This window comes from Capra hircus, chromosome 6 (assembly GCF_001704415.2).
Source record: "Capra hircus breed San Clemente chromosome 6, ASM170441v1, whole genome shotgun sequence".
Classification (NCBI taxonomy): domain Eukaryota; kingdom Metazoa; phylum Chordata; class Mammalia; order Artiodactyla; family Bovidae; genus Capra; species Capra hircus.
Window position 1 is genome coordinate 37,930,415 of NC_030813.1, and position 22,197 is coordinate 37,952,611.

The 22,197-nt window shown below is 33.1% G+C and overlaps 1 protein-coding gene across 5 annotated transcripts in view; it reads right to left on the bottom strand.

Annotated features, from left to right (window-relative positions):
- Positions 1-22,197, bottom strand: part of LCORL (ligand dependent nuclear receptor corepressor like) — a 164,662-nt gene that overhangs the window by 26,064 nt on the left and 116,401 nt on the right. For 4 of the 5 annotated variants that reach the window (XM_018049326.1, XM_018049322.1, XM_018049324.1 and 1 more), the window contains one exon: positions 6,316-6,409. In XM_018049326.1, coding sequence (XP_017904815.1) covers positions 6,316-6,409 — 94 coding nt within the window. Of the gene's footprint in view, positions 1-867; positions 5,031-6,315; positions 6,410-22,197 lie in introns of those variants that run through there. The other variant, XM_018049325.1, reaches the window with a different exon arrangement.

Below are 22,197 nucleotides of genomic sequence, written 5' to 3' on the forward strand. Positions count from 1 at the left end.
CTGCCTAAAACTGGCTTAACCTGTTCCACAGATAAGTAGGCAATGTTGTATCTACATTTTATAAAACTCTGTTGTTTGAGTAGCAGCAAAAACACCAAAGCAAATTTTGCAAATTTAGAAAAAGACTATCTATTTTTTAAACATTACTATGCTCTCGTAACAGTTCCTGAAATGCTCAAATGATGTTTTCCATTAGTAGTCTAGAGCAGAACTAATCAAAATTAATGATTAGTGTTATTTTGAAAATCACTGAAAGATTTTTATGGTTTTCTTTTGACATTCCAAGAAGTCTATACTTTAAGAATTTCTTATTCAATTGATTATTTTTAATAGTGGAACTTCAAAAATCTCAACAATATCATAGGGGCCAATAATTTTGTTCTAATGTCATAGGAAGAACAGCTTCAAAAAGTTACTAATTAGATATTCAGATATTAGGATTTTATACATCTCTCTCAGATATTAGATAACAAAGTTCTCAAATTAGAAAATTCTATAATATACTTATTTGGCTTTAATTATTTTCATTTCTGTATTTTTTGTATGTTAGAATCTCAAAGAAAAACCGAATGTATGAATAAATAGTTGAATACACATAAGCCTCCAATCTAGAATTTACTCACTTAACTACATAAAGATTCTAAAATTGTATGTTTCACAGCTCCACTGCTTTTCGTGCTAAAATTTTTTCTAATTTTTCTTTGATTTATAAACAAACACATCCTGCTTATTTTTTGGTAAGTTTCTATCCATTTTTCCCATTATAAGCTTTGTTGCTGAGAGTTGTCTGTAGAAAAAGTCAATTTCTATTATTGATATTTAAAAAATTGCTTCCTAGAGTGAATCAAATAAGTCAGTGTAGTCAAGTTTTTTCTTTTCTTTTCTTTTTTTCTTTTACTGAATGAATGAGTAAATCAATCACACACCAACAGTGTTGTAAATTTAAGTGCAAAAGCATTGAAGTGCTTTACTACAAATTACAACCTAGAAACACGTTAACTGAACAATTAAAATTCATACAATCAGATTTAGATATATAACAACACAAAGTAGAAACAGAATTACAGTACATTTACAACACAAGACAGATACATGAATTCATTAGAAAATATTGTAATAAATAATTCATGAATTATAGTGCAATTGATTTATGCATAAATATAACTAATTGCCTAACAATCAGTTTATATTAACAAAATCTGTCAAAATCAAGGCAGCCACAGAGTTTTACTAAATTACTGCGACAATGAAAATACTGTAATTAAAGAACAAATACAAGTATTTGTACTGTAAACAACTAAAAAAATCAGTCTCACTAAAGTTAGTATACAATTTAATATAAAATTGTCATTAGCTACCAGAAATGGTTTAAACAACTTTACTGAGCAGTAGTTTTCTAAAAACAGAGGCACTGTTTTTTCTTTTCCTTCTTTTTTTTTTTAATATAAAATACTTGAGGAACATTCAAATAAGTAGAAAGCACATAAGGATTGCTTTCACCTTCACTAAAAGTCTGCTGAAACTGGATTTTTCAGAAAATTGTCAATTAACAAGTAGTAACTGGTAACTAAATTTATAAAGTACTTTGAAAGTTAAACATAAAGAATACCTTAATAGAATCATTGGGGAGAAGGGGAACCCATAAATTTCCCTGCGTTTCCTAGTTTGTATAATCAAAAGTTAACTCAATAATTAGAAACATTTTGTTTCTTTTTAAAGTTATGGGTTGATCATTACCTATAAGCTATCAAAAAATATTTAATTTACTATTTCTGACCAAAAATAAATAATACGAGTACTAAAATGCTGCAAATTAACTATAATATTACCTATAAAACTACTGATCACTGTGAAGTCAATAGCAAAATGATCCCTGATTTTATGAATCCTGTAAAGTTTTTGGTCAGGTCATCTTTTAAATGATATAAAAGTGTTCTGTAAGTATCCCTTTACTATAAACTTCTCAATCAATTTATTAATGTAAATATAGTGTGAGGAATAAAAAAGCTCAATACAATATAAATATTATGTAATGCATTCAAACCCCCCAATTTTTGCAGGTAAAGTTCTGTATAAAGAGGTCAATAAAATTGTGTTGAAACATTTACTTTAACTTCGTTTTTCAATGGGGGGGAGGGGAAATATATTAAATAATCCAAGTTCTGGCCCTCACAAAATATGGCTTAATTCTTTAAAAAGAAAGATGACCCTGACATCTGCTGTTTTGCAATCTATTATGTATAATTTCTTGGGGGAAAAAAAAGAGCAAGAGGATTCATATCCTAGTATGCAAGTAACTTTAATAACTGAAGAGGGTTCAGTATAGATCTGAGAGACCAAATAACTACTTGGTTGTGTAGTTTCCTACTCTTCAGTTTCTTTAAACATATGTAAGCAGTTTTTAAATGTAATAGCTGAAAATCTCTTTAGTATTATATGTACATATGATTATTAGATACACACAAACACAAGTGTAAAAACACATGTATTTGACAAGGTGCACTTATTTTTTAAATTCAGCTTTAAGTATTCCTTTTGGACTTAGGAAAACTGGCTTAGAAAAAATGATCAGAACCTGAATTTTAACAGAGAAAAGGGGCACTCGAAGAATTTTGTATTTATGAAGCAAATCCCCATTCTTTCTATGGAGGCACATGCTTTATAACATTTTACCACTAAAACTGCATACTCCATAAATCCAACATGGATACTCTGAAACACATTTTAAAACTGCTATACAAAATTACTGGTCTTTCTCATGAGTCTAGTAAAAGTTAAAATGCACTGCCCAGCTTCTACCTACCTAATTAGTAGAGAGTTTACATTACTGAAAGTTCAAAACAGCTTCAGTGTTAAATATTTGTAAATCTATTCAAGACCCTGAACAAACTGCAAATTTGGTTATTAGCAAAATGATAATGTATCGCCCACCAAAATGAAATCTGTAATTCATTTTGATAAACTGAAAATGTTTTGAAATGTCACAGCAGCAAATATATTAAAGTTACACTGAGGTTTTTCAATAGTAGGAGTGTGTCACAATCCTTAAAATTTAAAGTAGTCATAACATCAACTAACCAGCACATTTAAACCAAAATTATCATTCTCAAGCTTTTCTGTGCACATTATAAACATGCTCTAAGTTGCATTCCAACTTTCTTTTCTAGCCTTACACATTAGCTTATTTTTCAAATGAAAAACAAAATTAAATTATTTTAATAATTAAATTTAAATTACTTTTTGTTCTTAGTATTCCATCTTACATTACAGGATTCTATAGCTGCTGGGGTTAACTATGTGTCAGTTTTTTTAAAAGTATATACCTTATAAACCCCAACTTCCTGCTAAATCAACTATTAAATGATAAATATTAAATTTCATTATACATATCATTTAAGGTTTTCTATTTCTGATGGATGCACTTGAGTGCATTTCGTATTTCATAGAATGCACTGTAGTGTACTAATACTGTATATATTAATTTTTATTAGTGTGGAGATAGCTGTCTGTTTAAACTTTGATTGGTTGTTTCATATACTTACAATAAATGTAAGTATGTTATGCAAAAATGCTTACAAACTAGTAATATCATATTTCCATTAGAAGATGGTTCAACTGAATGGCTGGAGTGGTCTTTCACCAATAAAAATATTTCACTTGACAGTTACTTGTTTTCCCACAATGCTTTATGCTATTGACTACTAAAGAAAACCTGAATCTTTTTCACCTATTTATACAAGGATTAAATACAAACTATCAGAATTAAGTAAGCAACTATATAATTCTGTCCACAGTGAAAACCCTGAATAAAACTTTTTTTCAAAAGGCATGTAAGTGGTTTTTGAACTGTAAAATTTCATGTCTCCTGTCAGAGTGAGCATCTGTAATTCCCACATGTGTGTATAGACACACAAAAACACACCTGTGCACATACACACGCAAACACACATACACGCACTCACGCATATACACACATACAAACGTTTTCCTAACAAGTAATCTACACAGGCTTGCTGCTGTTTTTGCAGCTGCCAGTCCCTGAATCTGTCATATTATATAACCCAGTGTCTGGTAATCGGAGTTTCTTCTTCGGAGGAGTCTTCAGTGTTCCAGATCTTTCTTTTACCTTGTATTCTAAAGTGCTGTGAGGTACCCCATAAATTCCTTGTGCTTTGGAAACACTCATTTTTCCGCTCATTACCATTGCAATAGCCTCTTCCATTATTTCATGATCATATTGCCGATAACGGCCACGTTTTTTCCTGGGCTGCTTATTATCTTTTCGATCCAATCCATCTTCAGTATTTTCAGAGGTTCCATCAACTGTTCCATTTTTAGAATTAAGACACAAAGGAGAGAGGTCCCCATGTAGAAAGTAAGAGTCAACACTTGAGTGAGTTACAGGCCCAGAACATTCTATTTTGTTCTGTTTAGGGAGTATATTTTTCAGTTTTTGGAGGGCTGATCCTTCAAGGACTGGAGAGGTTTTGGAAACTTGATACATAACATCCAGCAGACCAGGACCATCAGGTTGTGGTTTTGAAACAGAACTTACTCGTAGCTGAGGAATTTTTAACTGTACAGTAGGATGTGTTTCATATTGTAGGCTTTCATTTTTTTCTTTAAATTGAGTAACCATTTTCTGTAGAGTTAACTGATGGAGGTAACTGGAAGCTGTTGGGAATTTTAATTCTGAGGTTTCAAGTAGATTGAGTTTACTTTTTTCTGTGCGCTCTGCTTGAGCTCTTGCCCACAAGGCTACTTTTTGCAGCACTGCACAAGTTTCTTTACTGTCTTTATATGAGTAACTATCATTGAAATCTCGAGTTTTGTTTTTAAAAGATGCAGGCTTCCCTGCTGGTAAGGCTTCTAAGTGGAGAAGTAAAGTTTTTTGAGGTATGCCATAAAGTATGCCTGCTTTATTTATGTCCAGTGCTCCAGACTGAATGTCTTTCAAAGCTTTTGAGAGCAAACCATCTGCAAACTCAGCACTTCTTTCCACATAGTCCTCTCTGTTTCTGTGTAGTCTCCTGGATGGATGGAATGAAACGATGGTAAACTGATGCATGAGAGACTCTCACACAGCTATGGAAGGGGAGGGTCCACTCCTTTATTATACTCCTTGCTTAGGTAACATCACTTTTTAAGTCTGTGAGATGTAGTAGTTACTCCTTATCAAAGCAAACGCTACAGTCCTGGTAGGACAATGTGTCAATCATACGGTGGCCTCAAGGGGCAGACCTTCCAAGAACATAAAATCCTAACTCAGTATTTGTAAAAATATTCTCATGATGTTGCTATTCCTCTGACAGATGCTGGTAGAGCAACACATAGTTTTTTTTACAATTAGAGTTCCATTATATAAAATACCCAAATCCTAAAGGAGTTTTTGTTAGTAGAAATGTGACGTTACCGCTAAACAAGTAATAAAAGAGTCAACCCCTTTAAGGAAATTCGTAGCAGTAAGAATATTTCCAAACACAAACACCCCATATTTTTCTCTAGATAAAAACTTAAAATTTGAACCAAGTAGATATGTTATATTGGGTAAAATACTTTTAGATTTTATACATGTTATTTCTATTTTGAATGTATCATTATAACTTTCAAAGTTTCTTTAACAGAAAGTTCTTTATACCTTATGACTCAAAAAGCTATTACAGCCTTAGTTGAAAAAAATTACACTCTGTATCTGAGATTTAAATGTTACTAAAAAGCTTCCTATGCAAATTGTTAATGGAAGATGCAAAAGTTACCCCCCTTAAATTCCAAAAATCCAACAGAACAGCACTTCATTATTAATGATTTAATTAATTAAACAGCTTTCAAAGCATGAAAGGACTTTCTGTGGTGATTACTAGATATATTAAGTCTGCCACCACACCTGAAACACAATGAAAAACCCTTAAGCACTGTAAATTAGTTATAAGAATTAGTAAGTATAGTACTTTTAAAACTAGTTGATTGTTTAAAAAATTAAATAGTGAAATTACATATTTTCCTTAGAACTGCCTCCTAAACACTGAATTTAAAATTCTCTACTTGTCCTGCTTCTTAGTTTGTATTCTATGATTAAGCTGGTAGTTCATTTTAGTAACATGAACTAAAGTTTGGTGATTGTTCTGATAACTTTTCTTTAACAGAAAGAATAAAAAAGAAAGAGAAAGGACAAATGAAAGGTATGAAAGACACACATTTATGAGTGACAAAAATTCTGGAAGAAAACTATATATGTCAGTCTATTCAGAGTAGTATGAAGAGTTCTCTGCATAATTTTATATTAATGCTAAATTATATTTCCTAGATATTGCTTACCCAGCCACTGAATTTTCAGAAGAAGGATCACATATGGATGACTCTTCAGATTTTATGCTGGTTTTCTTTGTAGAGAGATCTAACACTCCATCCCCTATAATTTTTGCAAGAGAAAAAACTTTATATTTGTGACAGATAGGTAATCCTTACATCATAACATTTCATATTTTGATGATCTACTAATTAATGACCTAAAAATTAACACTGGTATTTAATATGTGGCCATTACCAACTCATCTTGTGGTTTTAGCAACAGAACATGACTGGGAAGGCACTACATAGGAAAAAAGAACAGAGGAAGAGCTGGCATTGCCGTGATATGAAGAAATTAGATAAAAATTGTTTAAAATCCACCCTTGTTCACCTTTCTCTTCTGCAGTGAAGAGTCACTTGATTGCTTATTCAATAAAAAACATGACTGTTTTCTATTCAAGGCTGCCCAGATGATGCTTTGAGAAAGTGGGCATAATGTATGTTTAACAAAACCGAGAGCATAGAAAATATAAGGATGAATAAGAGAATGATAATTAGCATTTACTAGGACTATTAATATGCGGAAAACATACTTTAGGTAATCTATGATTCTATGCTCAACCAGTGTATTTTTCAGAGCTCACAGTATAAAATTTTACTGTTTTAAATAACTAAAATGTACAACAGCTGAATCACTGACTATGTAACATATTGTGGTTATATCTGTGATTAGATGATGACACAATAAAATAACATTTTAGGAAAAAGTAGCTTGTTAGAAAACAACTGCCTATGTATTTCTTACTAAAATGTAGTTATTATTATTATAATACTGATTTAGATAGACAAAACTTCAAGTGACTCAGATATGTTGTTAATCTGATAAACTTCAAAATCAGGAATAAAAATAAACTGAATTTAAAATACATCAATACATATGGTGAATGTTTCTGATAGCTAAAAAACTGAAAAAGCTGTAAGAAATCGTTTCAAGAAAAATCCACGTTTTACAAATTATACCAAAAAATTTATCTATGTTTAAAAATAATTCAATTATGTGCAAAGCACTGCTGGAATTTGGAAAGCAGTAATTAAAAATGCATAAATACCTCCTCATGGTTCTTAACAATCTAGTTAGATAATTCATACACCACCACCACCACCACAACCATATTTCAGGCTGATGATATGTGCTTCTTAGGAAAAATAAAGCAGAGTGAGCTGATAAAAGCAATGAGAGTAGGCTTAAGGCAGCTGCTGTTTTATTGAGTATTATCAATTCAGGCCTCCTTTGACTTGAACACTGTCCTGAACAAAGTGAAGGTAACAACCAAGCAGATTATCTGGGGGAAAGCTTATAGAAGGATCAGTTTGTGCAAAGGCTATGATATAGAATCATATCTGGAATTTGAGGAATAGCAAAGAGGCCAGGATGACTGCAATGGAATAAGCCAGACTCAGTGAGCTAAGATCAAAAACCAGGCAGATCATATAGCGCTTTGTAGACAATGGCAAGGAACTTGAATTTTATTTTGAAAGACACAATAAACCACTGGAGGATTCTAAACATAAGACTGACAATTTTAATTTTTTTAAAGGATTAATCTGCTGTGGGGGGAACAGAGAAACCTGTTGGGAAATTGATATGCTATTTCTCACCTTTGGGTTTTCACACTTTCAATTAGTTTCCTCTGCCTAGAAGTCTCCTAATCCTCTCCTCCTTCTATCCTCACATTCATCCTGTGCGTGTGTGCTAAGCTGCTTTAGTCATGTCCAACTCTGTGCGACCCTATAGCCTGTAGCCCACCAGGTTCTTCTGTCCGTGGGATTCTCCAGGCAAGAATTCTGGAGTTGGGTTGCCATTTCCTTCTCCAGGAAGGATCAAACCAGACCTTCCTGAGCCAGGATCAAACCAGGTCTCTTACATTGGCAGGCAAGCAAGCAAGTTTTTTTTTTAATCACTAGTGCCACCTGGGAAGCACCAAATCTTACCCATCATTCAAGACACAACTTGAACTTTGTTGTCATTATTGTAGGTTCCTATACTTGCAACACTTACCTATATTATTTAGCAGTTAGCAGGCCATAATTTAGTTCTTTATTTACTTACTAGTATTAGCCACCAGACAATATGCTACATGAGGGCAGAAAATCTGTCTACTTACTGATGTAGCCCCATTCCCTACAACAGTGGCTGATACACAGTAAGTGTTCGGTTAGGTATTTGCTGAAAAGAATTCAGAAGTAGAAATTCAGTTATTGCTAGAGGTTACAAAGCCTAGATTGAGATAAAAAGACTGGGCAGACAAGTATATGGTACATGCTACCTTAAAAATTATTAAGTGAAGTATCTTTTGATCTCTTTACCTAATAAATGCCCCAGTTTATCCATTCAGCTCAATCTTATGCTTAGTCAACAACTCATCTCAATGTTCATACTTCCTGAACAATTGAGCCATGCGCAATTCATCAAAAATGCTATGTGGTGTCGGGTCTCTAAAACATCCAGTGCATGGTTCCCTCTGCCTAGAATGCTCTTTCCACTCTTTTTTAAAGATTCAGACCCACCCCCGCCCCAGCCAAGTAGAAGCTTAATGTCACCCTTGTCAACAGCATCCTATAAAACTTAATGGCACACTCATGCAATTTTTGAGTTACGAATCTTTTTTTCCCAAAAGACTGAATTACTCAAGATCAGGAATTCTGACATATTTCATAAACAAAAATAGATTTACGTAAGTCATAGCATATAAAACACAGTCTTCATAAGTGTTATCCCTTGTCAATGTTCCAGAATAAATTAATGAATTTCTCCAACTGTAAGTTCTACACTTTTGATATGATTAAGGTTAATTAGTCCACTAACTATAAATAAGAAAGGGAGGTGCTGAGAACTCTTCCTCTCTCTCCTTTACATTAACTGTGCTAACTAGGCTGTAGCTCCCTGTAACTGAAACTGTTAGCCACTCAGTCGTGTCTGACTCTTTTTGACCCCACAGACTAGAGCCCACCAGGCTCCTCCGTCCATAGGACTTTTCCAGGCAAGAATACTGGAGTGGGCTGTCATTTCCTTCTCTGGGGTATCTTTCTGACCCAGGGATTGAACCGGGGTCTCTTGCACTGCACGCTGAATCTTAACTGCCTGAGTCACAGGTAGCTCCCAAGCTAGGGCAAAAAGGTATTCTTGTTCTTTTTGGACTGCTCCTTGACTGCTGGTTTGGTAGCTGATTTCAGTCTTGAGGAGGAACTAGATTTAAGATCTGTTTTATCTTTAAGAGAAACTATTCAAATCAGGACTATATATCTGATTCACTTTCTTTAGGAACTCTAAACAGTGACGCAGATAAGAAACATTTTTCTTTTCCTTAACCTCTTCTTCCATAACTAGGCTGCCCATGTTACTTATAAAAAAGATTTCATTTTTTATTAGCAGTTTGTCACCTCAAGTATTTTGCTGGTATCAATTTCTTTTTCCATCATAAAGGCTGCAGATCAAGAGCTAGAAAAATGATAAATACCCCCAGGATTGTTTGAAAAACAAAAAAAGAAGGGGAAAAACAGCTTGGGAACCAGGACTGAGACAAAAAAAAAAAATCAGGAATGGCAAAAAGGGCATTTTCTTGCTCCTGCTGCTGATTTACATTTATCAGTATCACTCCTTCATAATGAAGATGTCACGTCATAACTAGATTGTTTTGTGTGTACACATTCAAAGTACTAATAATTAACTTGATGGATAAAAACTAAACATCTATTATGCTAAACGCTGCAAGGCAATATGAAGTAAGTAGAGCACAGAAAGAGACTGAAATTTATTTAACCATTCACCTATTGGTAGGTTCTTAGGTTGCTTCAGTTTTTCACTGTTACAAACAATTCTGAAGTGAAAATACTACTAAATGTTTTCTAGTATTCATGTGTAAGAATTTTTCTAAGATGCACACCTAGGAATGCCAGTGCTGGACAGTATACATTTTGAACTTCTGTAGATATTACTAAAATTTTTTTCCACAACCCTGACAACACTTGGTGTTGAGATTTTTAATTTTTTCTAATCTGATAAGTAAGAAAAGCAAGTTGCAGGAGTAAATTAATAAGAGTACATTTGATATATGTGTTTATGTGGATATCTAAAGGACACACAACTGTTTTGCTTAAAAATGCACAAGTACATATTATCAGAGGTAGCTCTCAAGGATAAACAAAAGAATGAACAGTTCCTTAAGAGAAAACATACTAGAAGTAAATATGATCAAGTAACACATTTATTAGTTCTAGGTGACAGGAACATGATTATTATATTGCATTTTGCTCTATGTATGAACATTTTCCAAATAATAAACAAATTATTTCCATTTACTGGTTGTAGTCTGAACATTAACACGATTAACTATTTCTCATCAAACATTAATGCTAAAGATACAGAATTAGAGAGAGGCTGGTGTAAGGTCAGGTAATTGTTAAATACATGACACTACCAGATAACTTTAAAAATAAATTAGCATTTGAAAAATTGAAACCATGAACAAATTAACCTACTTCTTGAGTATTAACATTTTATTGGGTTAATTTTTTTAGAATTCACATTCCAAAACCAAGGTTTGGATTTCTGTTTACAAACTGTTCTCAGTTCTGTATTCTCCTGCAAATACCTGACAAATAATCTGTAAAAAGAAGATAAATGCGATCCACATAATACAGATCTTTCACTCCTCCAAGGGCACTATTCTTTCTCATCCCTTACCTGCCCTCTGTCCATTCGTCTAAGTACACTCTATGCTCTCTTGGCCAGGCTACATATCACTTCAGCATCATCCCCTCAAAGAAGATTTTCCTAATTTACCCCCCACCTTCTTTCATATTCCCATAGTATTCTTTGTATGCTTCTATTTGTATTTATGCATTTATAATGTGTTGTTATAACTTGCCAAGTTTAGCATCTGAACTTCAATAGTACTGTGGGGAATTAGTTAACTATTTTTAGGATCTATTTATAATTTATATCTAATTAAGTGTATTTATTTGGCTGATTTTCTCACTAAACTTCTAAGCAAGGCCTGAAATGAATAGTACCTCAGCAAACACCAATTCACTGACTCAGCAATGGCTTGCCCAGTTCTGTCACATCAACCCTGCATATAGCAGACCCTGACTGACAAAACTGACAAAATTATCATGAAATCAAAGAACTTTGTTCAGCCAATCGAAAATGACCGCACAGTCAGGAAGCTGGTATCTTATATGGGATAGAAGTTAGTTTTACACACAGAGAAACTCCATTCAGTTAGAGGTTCAGAATGATTTTTAATAATCTATTTCTATATTCATTAGGTTCTAACAATAACAGATTTTTCTTCAGAAATCTTAAGACTGTTGATCATTAACCACTTAATATTAAGTGTGTTAAAAACGTATTTATCAACTCATCATGATACTACTGATCTCCAGTTGCCATACTGAGAATGAATATGAGTTTAAAAGACCTTCAATAATACATTATCATCAATATTAAAGATATAAGTATGAATCAAATTTAGTATATGAAGGCAAATGAATTTTAATGACAAACTATCATGCACATTTTATGCTGTTTGAACAAGGGAAAAATATTCCAAGTTAAATTTCATAATAACACTAATCACCAGCACAAACTTTCTTCCAAATCAATGCTATTTAACATTTTAAGATGTTTGATGCAAATCTATGTTAATAGTTTTAATAAATATCTGAACACTATTTCTACTTTATATCTTTGATCATTTCTTATCTCTCCTTAAATAGGTCTTCCTTTTAGCCCCTTGATGTACTGTTCTAGTCAGCCTTCAGATCTTTCTTGTTTTTCCCTACTGTACTCTCTAGAAGATTCCCCTGATTTCAAATATAAATAATTTATATTTAACTGGTTTCTAGAAAATAGAACTTACAAAAATCTACATATACAAAACTATAATATTTTTCGAGTGTTACTCTAAGAGCATTATATGTCTTAACTCCACGTAGGGCTCACATGTCCCAATATACAAACAAATTTTTTTAATTTGCAATTTTTAATGATAAAACTGAAAGTGAAATAGAGGTTAATTATCTTGCCCAGGGTCACACACTTACACTTACTGTCATTCAAACTCAGGTAGTTATTCCAGACTCTGATTACTCTATTAAACTACAATATCTAACCTGTGTAATGTTTCAAAAAGTCAAGTTACAATGGTAATGATGTAATAAATTTGCTACCATCACACATAACCAGCTGAAAAGCACAACACTTTTGGAAATAATCTAGTAATATGCTATCAAAAATCTTAAAAATGTTCACACTCCTCTAAACATCTATCTTAAGAAAACAGCATTTAACAAGAAAATGCTTTTATGTACAAAGGTATACCAAAAATCTCAAATATATATAAGCACAAATATATATAAATATTTGCACTGAAGTGAAGTCGCTCAGTCATGTCCAACTCTTTGCAACCCCATGGACTGTAGCCCACCAGGGTCCTCCAATCCATGGAATTTTCTAGGCAAGAGTACTGGAGTGGGTTGCCATTTCCTTCTCCAGGGGATCTTCCCGACTCAGGGATTGAACCTGGGTCTCCCGCATTGCAGGCAGACACTTTACTGTCTGAGCCACCAGGGAATCCCAAAATATTTGCACTATATATATATATAAATATTCACACAATATAATTTTGCTAATTTTCTCTTTTCCCCAAGTTTACAATAATGAGCATATATATTAATGAAGAAACTCCACAAACTTATCAATAAAATACCAAACTATAAAAGCAATCAGTTGAGTTTATCCAAATTTTATTTTTAAATTGTTTTTGTTACTTGTTTAACCATTGAGTTAAAGTTTCAGAGTCATAGGAGAAATAATCAAGATAGCATTAGGGCAGGATATCAATTAAACTTTAATATTGGTTTTTCCATCCTTCATTTGCCGCCTTCTGCACATCAAACATACTTTTTAAAAGGGAAGAGTTACTGCTTTTTTGATGTGTTTTATTTAGTGCCTACACAGCTGAAATCTCATAGAATTCATTCACCTACTATTTACTAATATGACAAAGGACAAAATAAATCAGGAAAAAGTTCTTATAATAAATTTAGGATGTAAAAAATAATACTACTAACCTTAATTAGGAAATATTACTGGTAAAATTAAACAAGGTTTCAGCACTTCCACCCTAAGCCATTTTAGAATTTCATTGCAGTTCTTTTTTCTTTCTTCACTTATTCCTTTAAGTATCAAACCAAAGTCAAAAGGCTTCAAAGTCAACACCTTGAAAAATATTTTGTAAAACACATTCTTTGTTTATACCAAGTGTTACAGTGTGTACTCTGTAAGTTTAACCTTCGACCAAACTTTAAAGATGTGGCATGTATACTTATTACAATAATATTATACTGGAAAACTTTAGATTTGCTAGTCCTTATCATGCTCATCCAAAGGTGATCTAGGAGTTTTAAAAATATTTTTATTGAAATATTACATTCACAACAAGAATGAACCTAAGTACACAGTCCAATGAATTCTGAACATTTCACTGTAAATAGCAACTAGATCACCACAGTCAACCTGAAGCCCTCCCCATCGTATCTCCTCTGGTCACTAACTTACACCTACCTCCACTATCTTGACTTCTAACAGCTTTATGCATGCTCTTTTAAGTAGCAACTTCTAGGAGTATGTCCTAAGTAAAAATTAAGATTCAGTGCACAATTTCAGCTTGAGCATGTATATCTGAAGATAAGTATAATGTAATCCTTCCATGAAACAGAATACTATTCAGCTAAAATATATTGATGTTTTAAAATATTTAAAAAATACAAGTTACAGAGGATTATATAATGAATGATTTGTGGGAATAAGCTCTGAGAGGAGACAGTGAGAGTAAGAGTGTGTAAATATGAGTGTTTTTTTTCCAGAAAATGATTTGGAAGGATTGAAAATCACAGCAGTTAACTCTGGGTGGATGAATAAAAGATCAATGCATAGCTTTACAATTCATTCATTTTATTAATATTTATTGAATGGTTATGCCAGTCAGTTTTCTAAATGGCACAAAGGAAACAGTAGGGAGTACAATAGAAAATGTTTCTGCTCTCACAGAATTTACATTCTAGTAGAGCAGACAAAGAAAAGATAAATCAATAAAATAATATTGCAATTACCCTCCAATTAATTAAAAAAATAAATTCACAAGATGATAAGGCCTATAACGAAAATAAAAGACAGTAATAGGAAAGAACAACAATGGCAGGTGGGAAGAGGCTATCATGTTGGAATAAATGATTAGGAAAAGTCTAGAGAAGATTTGCTCTTTTTCAAAAGAGAAATTTCACTGATACACATTAACCATGCAAAATATAGAATGATTCCTTCTATCCACTCTTTATACAATTACCTAGATTTTTGCTATGCTTGCTCTATTTATATTATCTACTTAAGTATTTTAGAGTTAATTCCAGTTGTCACATCATTTCTATATTCTTAAGCATCTTTGATTCACGGGGAGGCAAAGAGTCGGACACGACTGAGCGACTGAACTGAACTGAAGCATCTTTAAACATATGAACATTTTCTTACATAACAATTCCTTGATATCACCTTATACTTAGTTTGTATTGAATATTCTCTAGGCAAGCCAAAGTGTCTTTTTACAATCGCTATGTTCAAAGTAGGAGCTATGTTATGCTTGACGCTATGTCTCTTAAAATTTATAGCAGCCCTTTGCCTCATTTTTAAACATAATGATACTGACTTTTAGAAGCCAGGTTATCAGTTCTACTAGAGAATATCTTACAATATGGTTTGTTCTTTCTCCTTTTCTATATTGTCATTTGTTTTCACTTTATTTCCTAATAATTCTGACAAACCTGAAGTTTTAAAGCAAATGGTTCTCAAACTTTTGGATCTCACAATCTCTTTAGCATTAAAAATCTCTGTGGATCTCAAAGAACCTCTGTTTCGGTTAAGAAACTTTATTTCTTAACATTTATAAGCTAAACTGAGATGTTTTAAAATATTTGTAATTGATAACCATAAATGCTAATATTATAATAACATTTTAATGAAAAAACATTTTTAGATATAAAGTGAGAAGTTTAAAAAATAATTTTGTAAATCTTTTAAATGTCTAGCTTTATAGAATACAGTTGGATTCTCATATATGTTTCTGTATAAACTGTGTTCAGAAATCATACATCAATCAGCCTCTGATTGACTCTATTACCTACTCTACTATGAAAAGGGCAAATAATAATATATTATTATTAATTTTGACTTGCTGTACTCTAGAAAGAGTTTTATTGAGAACCACTGACCTAAAAAATTGCTTAGAGTCATGTTCGACGCTTCTGTCAAGAATACTTCACAAGTGATATATTAAGTGTATTTCCAATGATGCTTAAGTGATCACTGTATTCTGATGACAATAGGTTGACCCCTCCACTGTAAAGTTACCCAAGGAATCTTTCCTCTAATAGTTTTATCTTCTGATGATACTTTTGATTCAGTTTTCTTATTAGGAGTTGTAAAATAATAATATTTTAAGTCTATCATGTCTTCATATTTATTAACTGAAATTCTTAAGAATTGCTTAAGAATTGCTTAAGAATTGCTAAAAGAAGGCAATTTGGTTATCCTGAAACACAATTTGTAAAAGAAAAGCAGAATAAATGCTAAACTCTTTCCTGCAACTGCTCATTTTCAAAGTAATAAGCTGGTATGCTATGTTCCTCTGCGTAGACTAATGACTTTGAGGAATCATTATCAAGATCTAGTGGATTTTAAAACATTCAACATGTTTCAGCTGAAAATGTTTTTCCCTCTCGAGGCTTAAATGTTCTCATATTTGGCCAATGGGGAACCTTTAACATTGCCTCCTGTATTTGGTTAACAAATTGGTCTTTGGTATATCCTTGCTTGTTGGCACAGATGTTCCAGGATCATCTTATACATTTTCTGATCCAGATCTGGATTCCAAGGAGGTCTGCTACTGCTACTGCTAAGTCACTTCAGTCGTGTGTGACTCTGTGTGACCCCACAGATGGCAGCCCACCGGGCTCCTCCATCCATGGGATTTTCCAGGCAAGAGTACTGGAGTGGAGTGCCATTGCCTTCTCCCCAAGGAGGTCTACTTTCCTTTAAAGGAAAATAATGTTTAGAGACCACAATCTAGGCCCAAGTTCAGTGTCACTGAACTGTCAAGCAATTATTTCAGTACTGAAATATTCATATACATAAAAGTGTACAGATTTTTGAAATGAAAAAAAAAAAATCATGAGTTTGCAATGACATTTCCAATCTGTGTGTATTAGTCACTCAGTCGTGTCTCATTCTGTGTGACCCCAGGAACTGTAGCCCACCAGGCTGCTCTGTCCATGGAATTCTCCAGGCAAGAATATTGGAATGGGTTGCCATGTCCTTCTCCAGTGATCTTCCCGACCCAAGGATTGAACCTGGGTCTCCTGCACTGCAGGTGGACTCTTTACTGTCTGAATCACCAGGGAAGCCCTTTTCAGTATACATGTATGCAATTTACAGGGTTTTTAATTCTTTGATTTTTAAATTTGTTTGTTTCTACTCTCACCCTGAAAATCTTGGCTTTCTAAAATAATAACGTAATTATATATTTGATTTATCCTATAGATCCAAAATAACACACAATGGCAATATCATTACTAACATTACTAAAAGAACTTTAGGATTTCTTTGAAGTACTCATTTATGTTTAAAATATATTCCACCAAAACTGTACAGTCAAAATATTGGGTAAAGTCACCTGACAGAATCCTTTTCTCAGTGTTAATACATTACTGTTAAAAACATGATGCAACTATGCTCATTTGTTACTTTCTTTTTCATATTTTAGGGACTGCTTTAATTTTTTAAAATTAAAAACCTTTGGGGTTTGTTGAGCATTTATATAAAGCTATATAAAGGTCCATCCACAACACTTCTATTCAGCCCTCTCCATCTCATTTACTTCATTCCCTTATAGGTTTTATCTTTCCTGCTTTGTTTATACAAAACAATACATATATATATGCATATATATATATATATCTGTGTATATAAAAAATATATATATACACACACAATTCTGTATCTTGCTCTTACCTCCTAACAATAAAACCTGAAAATGTCACTATAAAGGGATCTTTCTCACACTCTTTTCCAAATACTCAAGTTTTCTACTGTATGGATGTACAATAATTTGGTTATCCATTTGGGTTACTTCTAATTCCTTGCTATTATAAATACCCCTGATGAATTAACTTTGAATATGTATCATTGATATTTGTATAATTATAAGCTCAATTCTTTGAAATGAGATTGCTGAGTCAAAGAGTTAAATGCATTGCCAATTCCCCTCCATAAAGATTCTACTAGTTTGTATCCCCTTAGGAATGCATGAGAGTGCCTGTTTCTTACAGCCTCATGAGAAAGATTATGTTGTTCAACTTGAATTCTTATTAGTCCGACAGGTGTGAACCATATAATGACTGTATTTCCTATGAGTTTATAAGTGTGTTTTCCTATGTTTAAAAACTTTTAAAGCTTCTTATATGAACTGACAGTAAAACAACGCTCATTTACCTAGCAGGGGGTTTTTCTTTCAGTACTCAATTTTTTGAAACTGTTAATGCATTAATTAGTAGCCCTTTATTTTATAATATAGATTATAAATATTTTTCACAGACTTACTATTTCTCTTTGGATTTTTCTAATAGTGCTTTCTTCTTTATCACCCAAAGTTATTTTTACACACTGGAATTTATCACTTTCTTATTGTTAAGGTGATGTTCTAGTTGAGATATAAACGATGCAGGGGACAAGCCAGGAAAATAAGAAGGCTTAAAGGCAGAATAATCCAGGAAAAGCAACTGGCAAAAGTGAAGGTTCAGAAGTGAAATGAGCTTAGCAGAAATACACAGATAGTGTGAAGTGCACATACTAAGCCAGGAAGAGAGGAAAAGGAATCAGAGGGGTAGACAGGGACAAGATCTTATCAAAACCATGTAAACCATGAGAAGAAAACAGATTTTATTCTTCCAGTAATAGAAAGGAAGATTTAGCTCTGGTAATAACAGAAAGATTTAATATAGAAGTAATACCAGCTTTACTTTATTCAAGCAGATATTTTGAACCCCATTTTGGCACACTGATAACTTAAGAATTATGTTAAGGTACATCTTATGAAAGCTGTATTTGGAAGGAAAATACATGAAAAAATTATAAAGGAAATAACTCAACGAACTGTCACTTGGAAACCACATGGTAATAGAGTGACCAACTTTATACCAAACTTAAAAAATATTCAGGAAAAATTTAACAGCTATTGAAAAACTGACTTCTGTTTCTTTTTATACTTACATTTGTTTATAGAAGTTCTAAATTTAAAGTGCATGGTTTTATGCGATATTCTTTACAAAACAGAAAAAAAGAAAAATCCAGTTTAAATATACTGTTGTTGTTTTTCAGTCACCCAGTCATCTCTGACTCTGCGACCCCATGGACTGCAGCATGGCAGGCCTCCCTGTCCTCACTCTCTCTCGGAGTTTGCCCAAGTTAAATAAAGGTAACAATTATATTTCTTGACACTATAATCTGACTTTACAGAAAAAGCCTTGACTAGTCTCCTGATTTTTAAGTGACTGAGACAATCTTCATACAATTCCTCAAACATACCTGATTTGTTCCTGCCTTCATTGATTTCTGATATTTTTGTCTTTGTTTTTGATACTTCTGTCTGGAATGACCTGCCCTCAGATCTTCCTGTGGAGAACAACTTCTAATTATTCAATTCTCTGTTCAAACTCACTTCTTCAGGGAGGCTTTCCTGACCACCTTACCTAAGATAATCCTCTCAAGTCACTCTTGGTATCTTGCTTATTGATTCTTTTTGTAAGATTAGGGGCATGCTGACAGGCATATTTCCAAAAAGTAACAACTTCTGGAAATGAAAAAATAAAAACAAATTAGAAACTCAAGACAAAGGTTTAAACAGTGATTAAGAACAGCTCAAGAGAGAATCAGTGTATCTAGAGACAGTTCTAAATTAAGTAATCTAAATTAACACAAAGAGACAAAGAGGTGGAAGATACGAAAGAAAAGAGATAAGAAGGACAGAATGAGAGGATATCCAAAATATGCCTCAAAAATTTTTGACAAGAGATAAAGTGGGAAATGCAATATACTGAAAAAGATAATGGCTGGAAAACCATAATAGATAAAAGAAATTTGTCTTCAGTTTTAGAAATGATGACTTCCAAGCAGAATGAATAAAAGAAATCTATACCCAAACATATCCAGGACAACCTGCAAAACAGCATAAACAAAACAGAAATTGAGAGATAGGTGCTAAAAGTAGATATAGTGTATGAAGATTACCTACAATGAAAAGACTATTTGTTGTGAAATTATACAGAAATAGAAGCCAAGACACAGATGTAGTAGCTGTGCTAAGAAAATAGTAATTGTCAGCCTAGACTTGTGTACCCAGAAGAAGAAAATCTCTTTTAAGAACAAGGTTATTTTTTTAAAAAAGAGCAAGACACTAAAAAAAGAAAAATCTAAGAGTTTACTACCAGTAGACCTTTATTAAAAGACTCTCTGATTCCAGAAGAAAATTCAAGCTACAAGAATGAATAATGAGCAAAGGAAAAAGATAATCATGTTTGTAAATGTAAACAAAAATTAATTATATAAAAACAAATAGTTACAGTGTTTTCATTGCGATGTCTTTAAAAGAGAACTAAAGAACTGATGAAATGGCTATTGTGTCAGGACAGGTAACAAGTTAAAATATTCCTTAAATAAACTGTTGAGTTAACTAAGCATTACAAAATTTCTAGGAAGATCTGTTGGAGAAGGAAATGGCTACCCACTCCAATATTCTTGCCTGGAGAATTCCATGCATAGAGGAGCCCGCTGGCAGGCTACAGTCCACGGGACTGGAAGGAGTCAGACACGACTGAGCAACTAACACAACAACAAGGGCAACCACTAACAGAACAGCAGTAGAGTATATTACTTCAAAATCAGCAAACGGAGAAGAGTCAAACAAGAGAAAAAAAATACAACCTAAAAGAAAATAACAAAGGAACAAAAAAACTTAAATGGGACAAACAGAAAGCACAAAATAAGATGGTGCTATTTTGTGTTAGACAAGTTAATTTGCTTGATGAGACTACAGAATACAGGATGCTATGGGAAAATATAATAAGATCAGTTCATTTCAGTTCAGTTGCTCAGTCGTGTCCGACTCTTTGCGACCCCATGAATCGCAGCACGCCAGGCCTCCCTGTCCATCACCAACTCCCAGAGTTCACTCAGACTCATGTCCATCGAGTTGGTGAGGCCATCCAGCCATCTCATCCTCTGTCATCTCCTTCTCCTCCTGCCCCCAATCCCTCCCAGCATCAGAGTCTTTTCCAATGAGTCAACTCTTCGCATGAGGTGGCCAAAGTATTGGAGTTTCAGCTTCAGCATCAGTCCTTCCAATGAACACCCAGGACTGATCTCCTTTAGAATGGCCTGGTTGGATCTCTTTGCAGTCCAAGGGACTCTCAAGAGTCTTCTCCAACACCACAGTTCAAAAGCATAAATTACCGAACCTCAATTTTGGTGATAATTAATAAGATTGCATGTGTATGTCTGTGTGTATCCAATTTAGGAGGTATAGAGGAAGTTTTTCTTAGAGAAGTGATGTTTAAAAGGAGACCTGAAGAAAAACCAAGTAAGATTTATTTAGAAAAAATTGGTGGAAGTAGGGAGTGGCTTCTACTGAGAGGCAAGAGCATGTACAAATGTTTTGAGGCTAGAGTATGTGACATGCAAGAAACACAGAATTTCAATATGAAGACTAAAGAAAGGTACAAGGTGAGAGTGAATAGGTAGGCAGGATCTGGATCTTGGTGAGTTTAGGATTTTAGACCTAAGAACAATTCACAGCCATTAAAGAGTTTTAAACAAATGAGTGGTATGACTTGATTCAGAATTTTTAAATATCACCCGTTTCCTATATCCCTAGAGTCAGAGAAGGTGAGATCAGAAGGGACATGGATCATCTAGATAGGTTTTATTCTTCAGGTTTACTAAAATATGGTATCTTCTCAAGCATGGAACATAACATTTTCTTCCATGTCTTTAGCCTTGGAAAATAAAAGTTTATTACAGAAAAACAAGATGTATATTTTATTGCATTCATTAGTACATACAGAAATATCTTCTGAACTGAACTTAAAAACTATTCAGTATTTTCCTAACAGAGTAACAACAGACTTCATTTATAAACAGAATAATTTAAAATACATAGTATCATAAAATAATACACTGCCCTTTTAATTATATTTTAACATCTCAGCTGTCAATGTCACCTACCTTAATCTCAGCCAAGAAACCAGATTAGAGGAGGTGGCAGCACCACCAACAAAGGATACTTAATGACAATTAAACATATCACTGAAATTTATATATCTCATTCAACGCAATCTCTCAAATGTTCACTTGAAGCCTAGTTTATATTCTCATTTATAATTTATTAAAAAATATTATTTAACTAGGAGATATTTCCAAAGTTTAGCCTACTAACAGCAATGCAAAATAACTTCTTAAAAAATTTTTTTTAACTTAATCTGTTGGCAGTTAGCTGTAGGGAAAATAATTCAAAAAATGTCCAGTCATTAGAGGTTACTGCAATAATTAATGTTCATCATGACACTTAGTTCCATGTTATTTAAAGATACTGCAGGATAATTTCCATCCAATAAGTTTAAAGCAAGAAATTTCACTGTTAAAATCATAAATCCAATGAACAAGGAATAATTCTTACTTAGTTTCTCTGTCAATAGTATTTGAAAATAGTGAAGATTTTTAATCTGGTAAATCCAGTACAT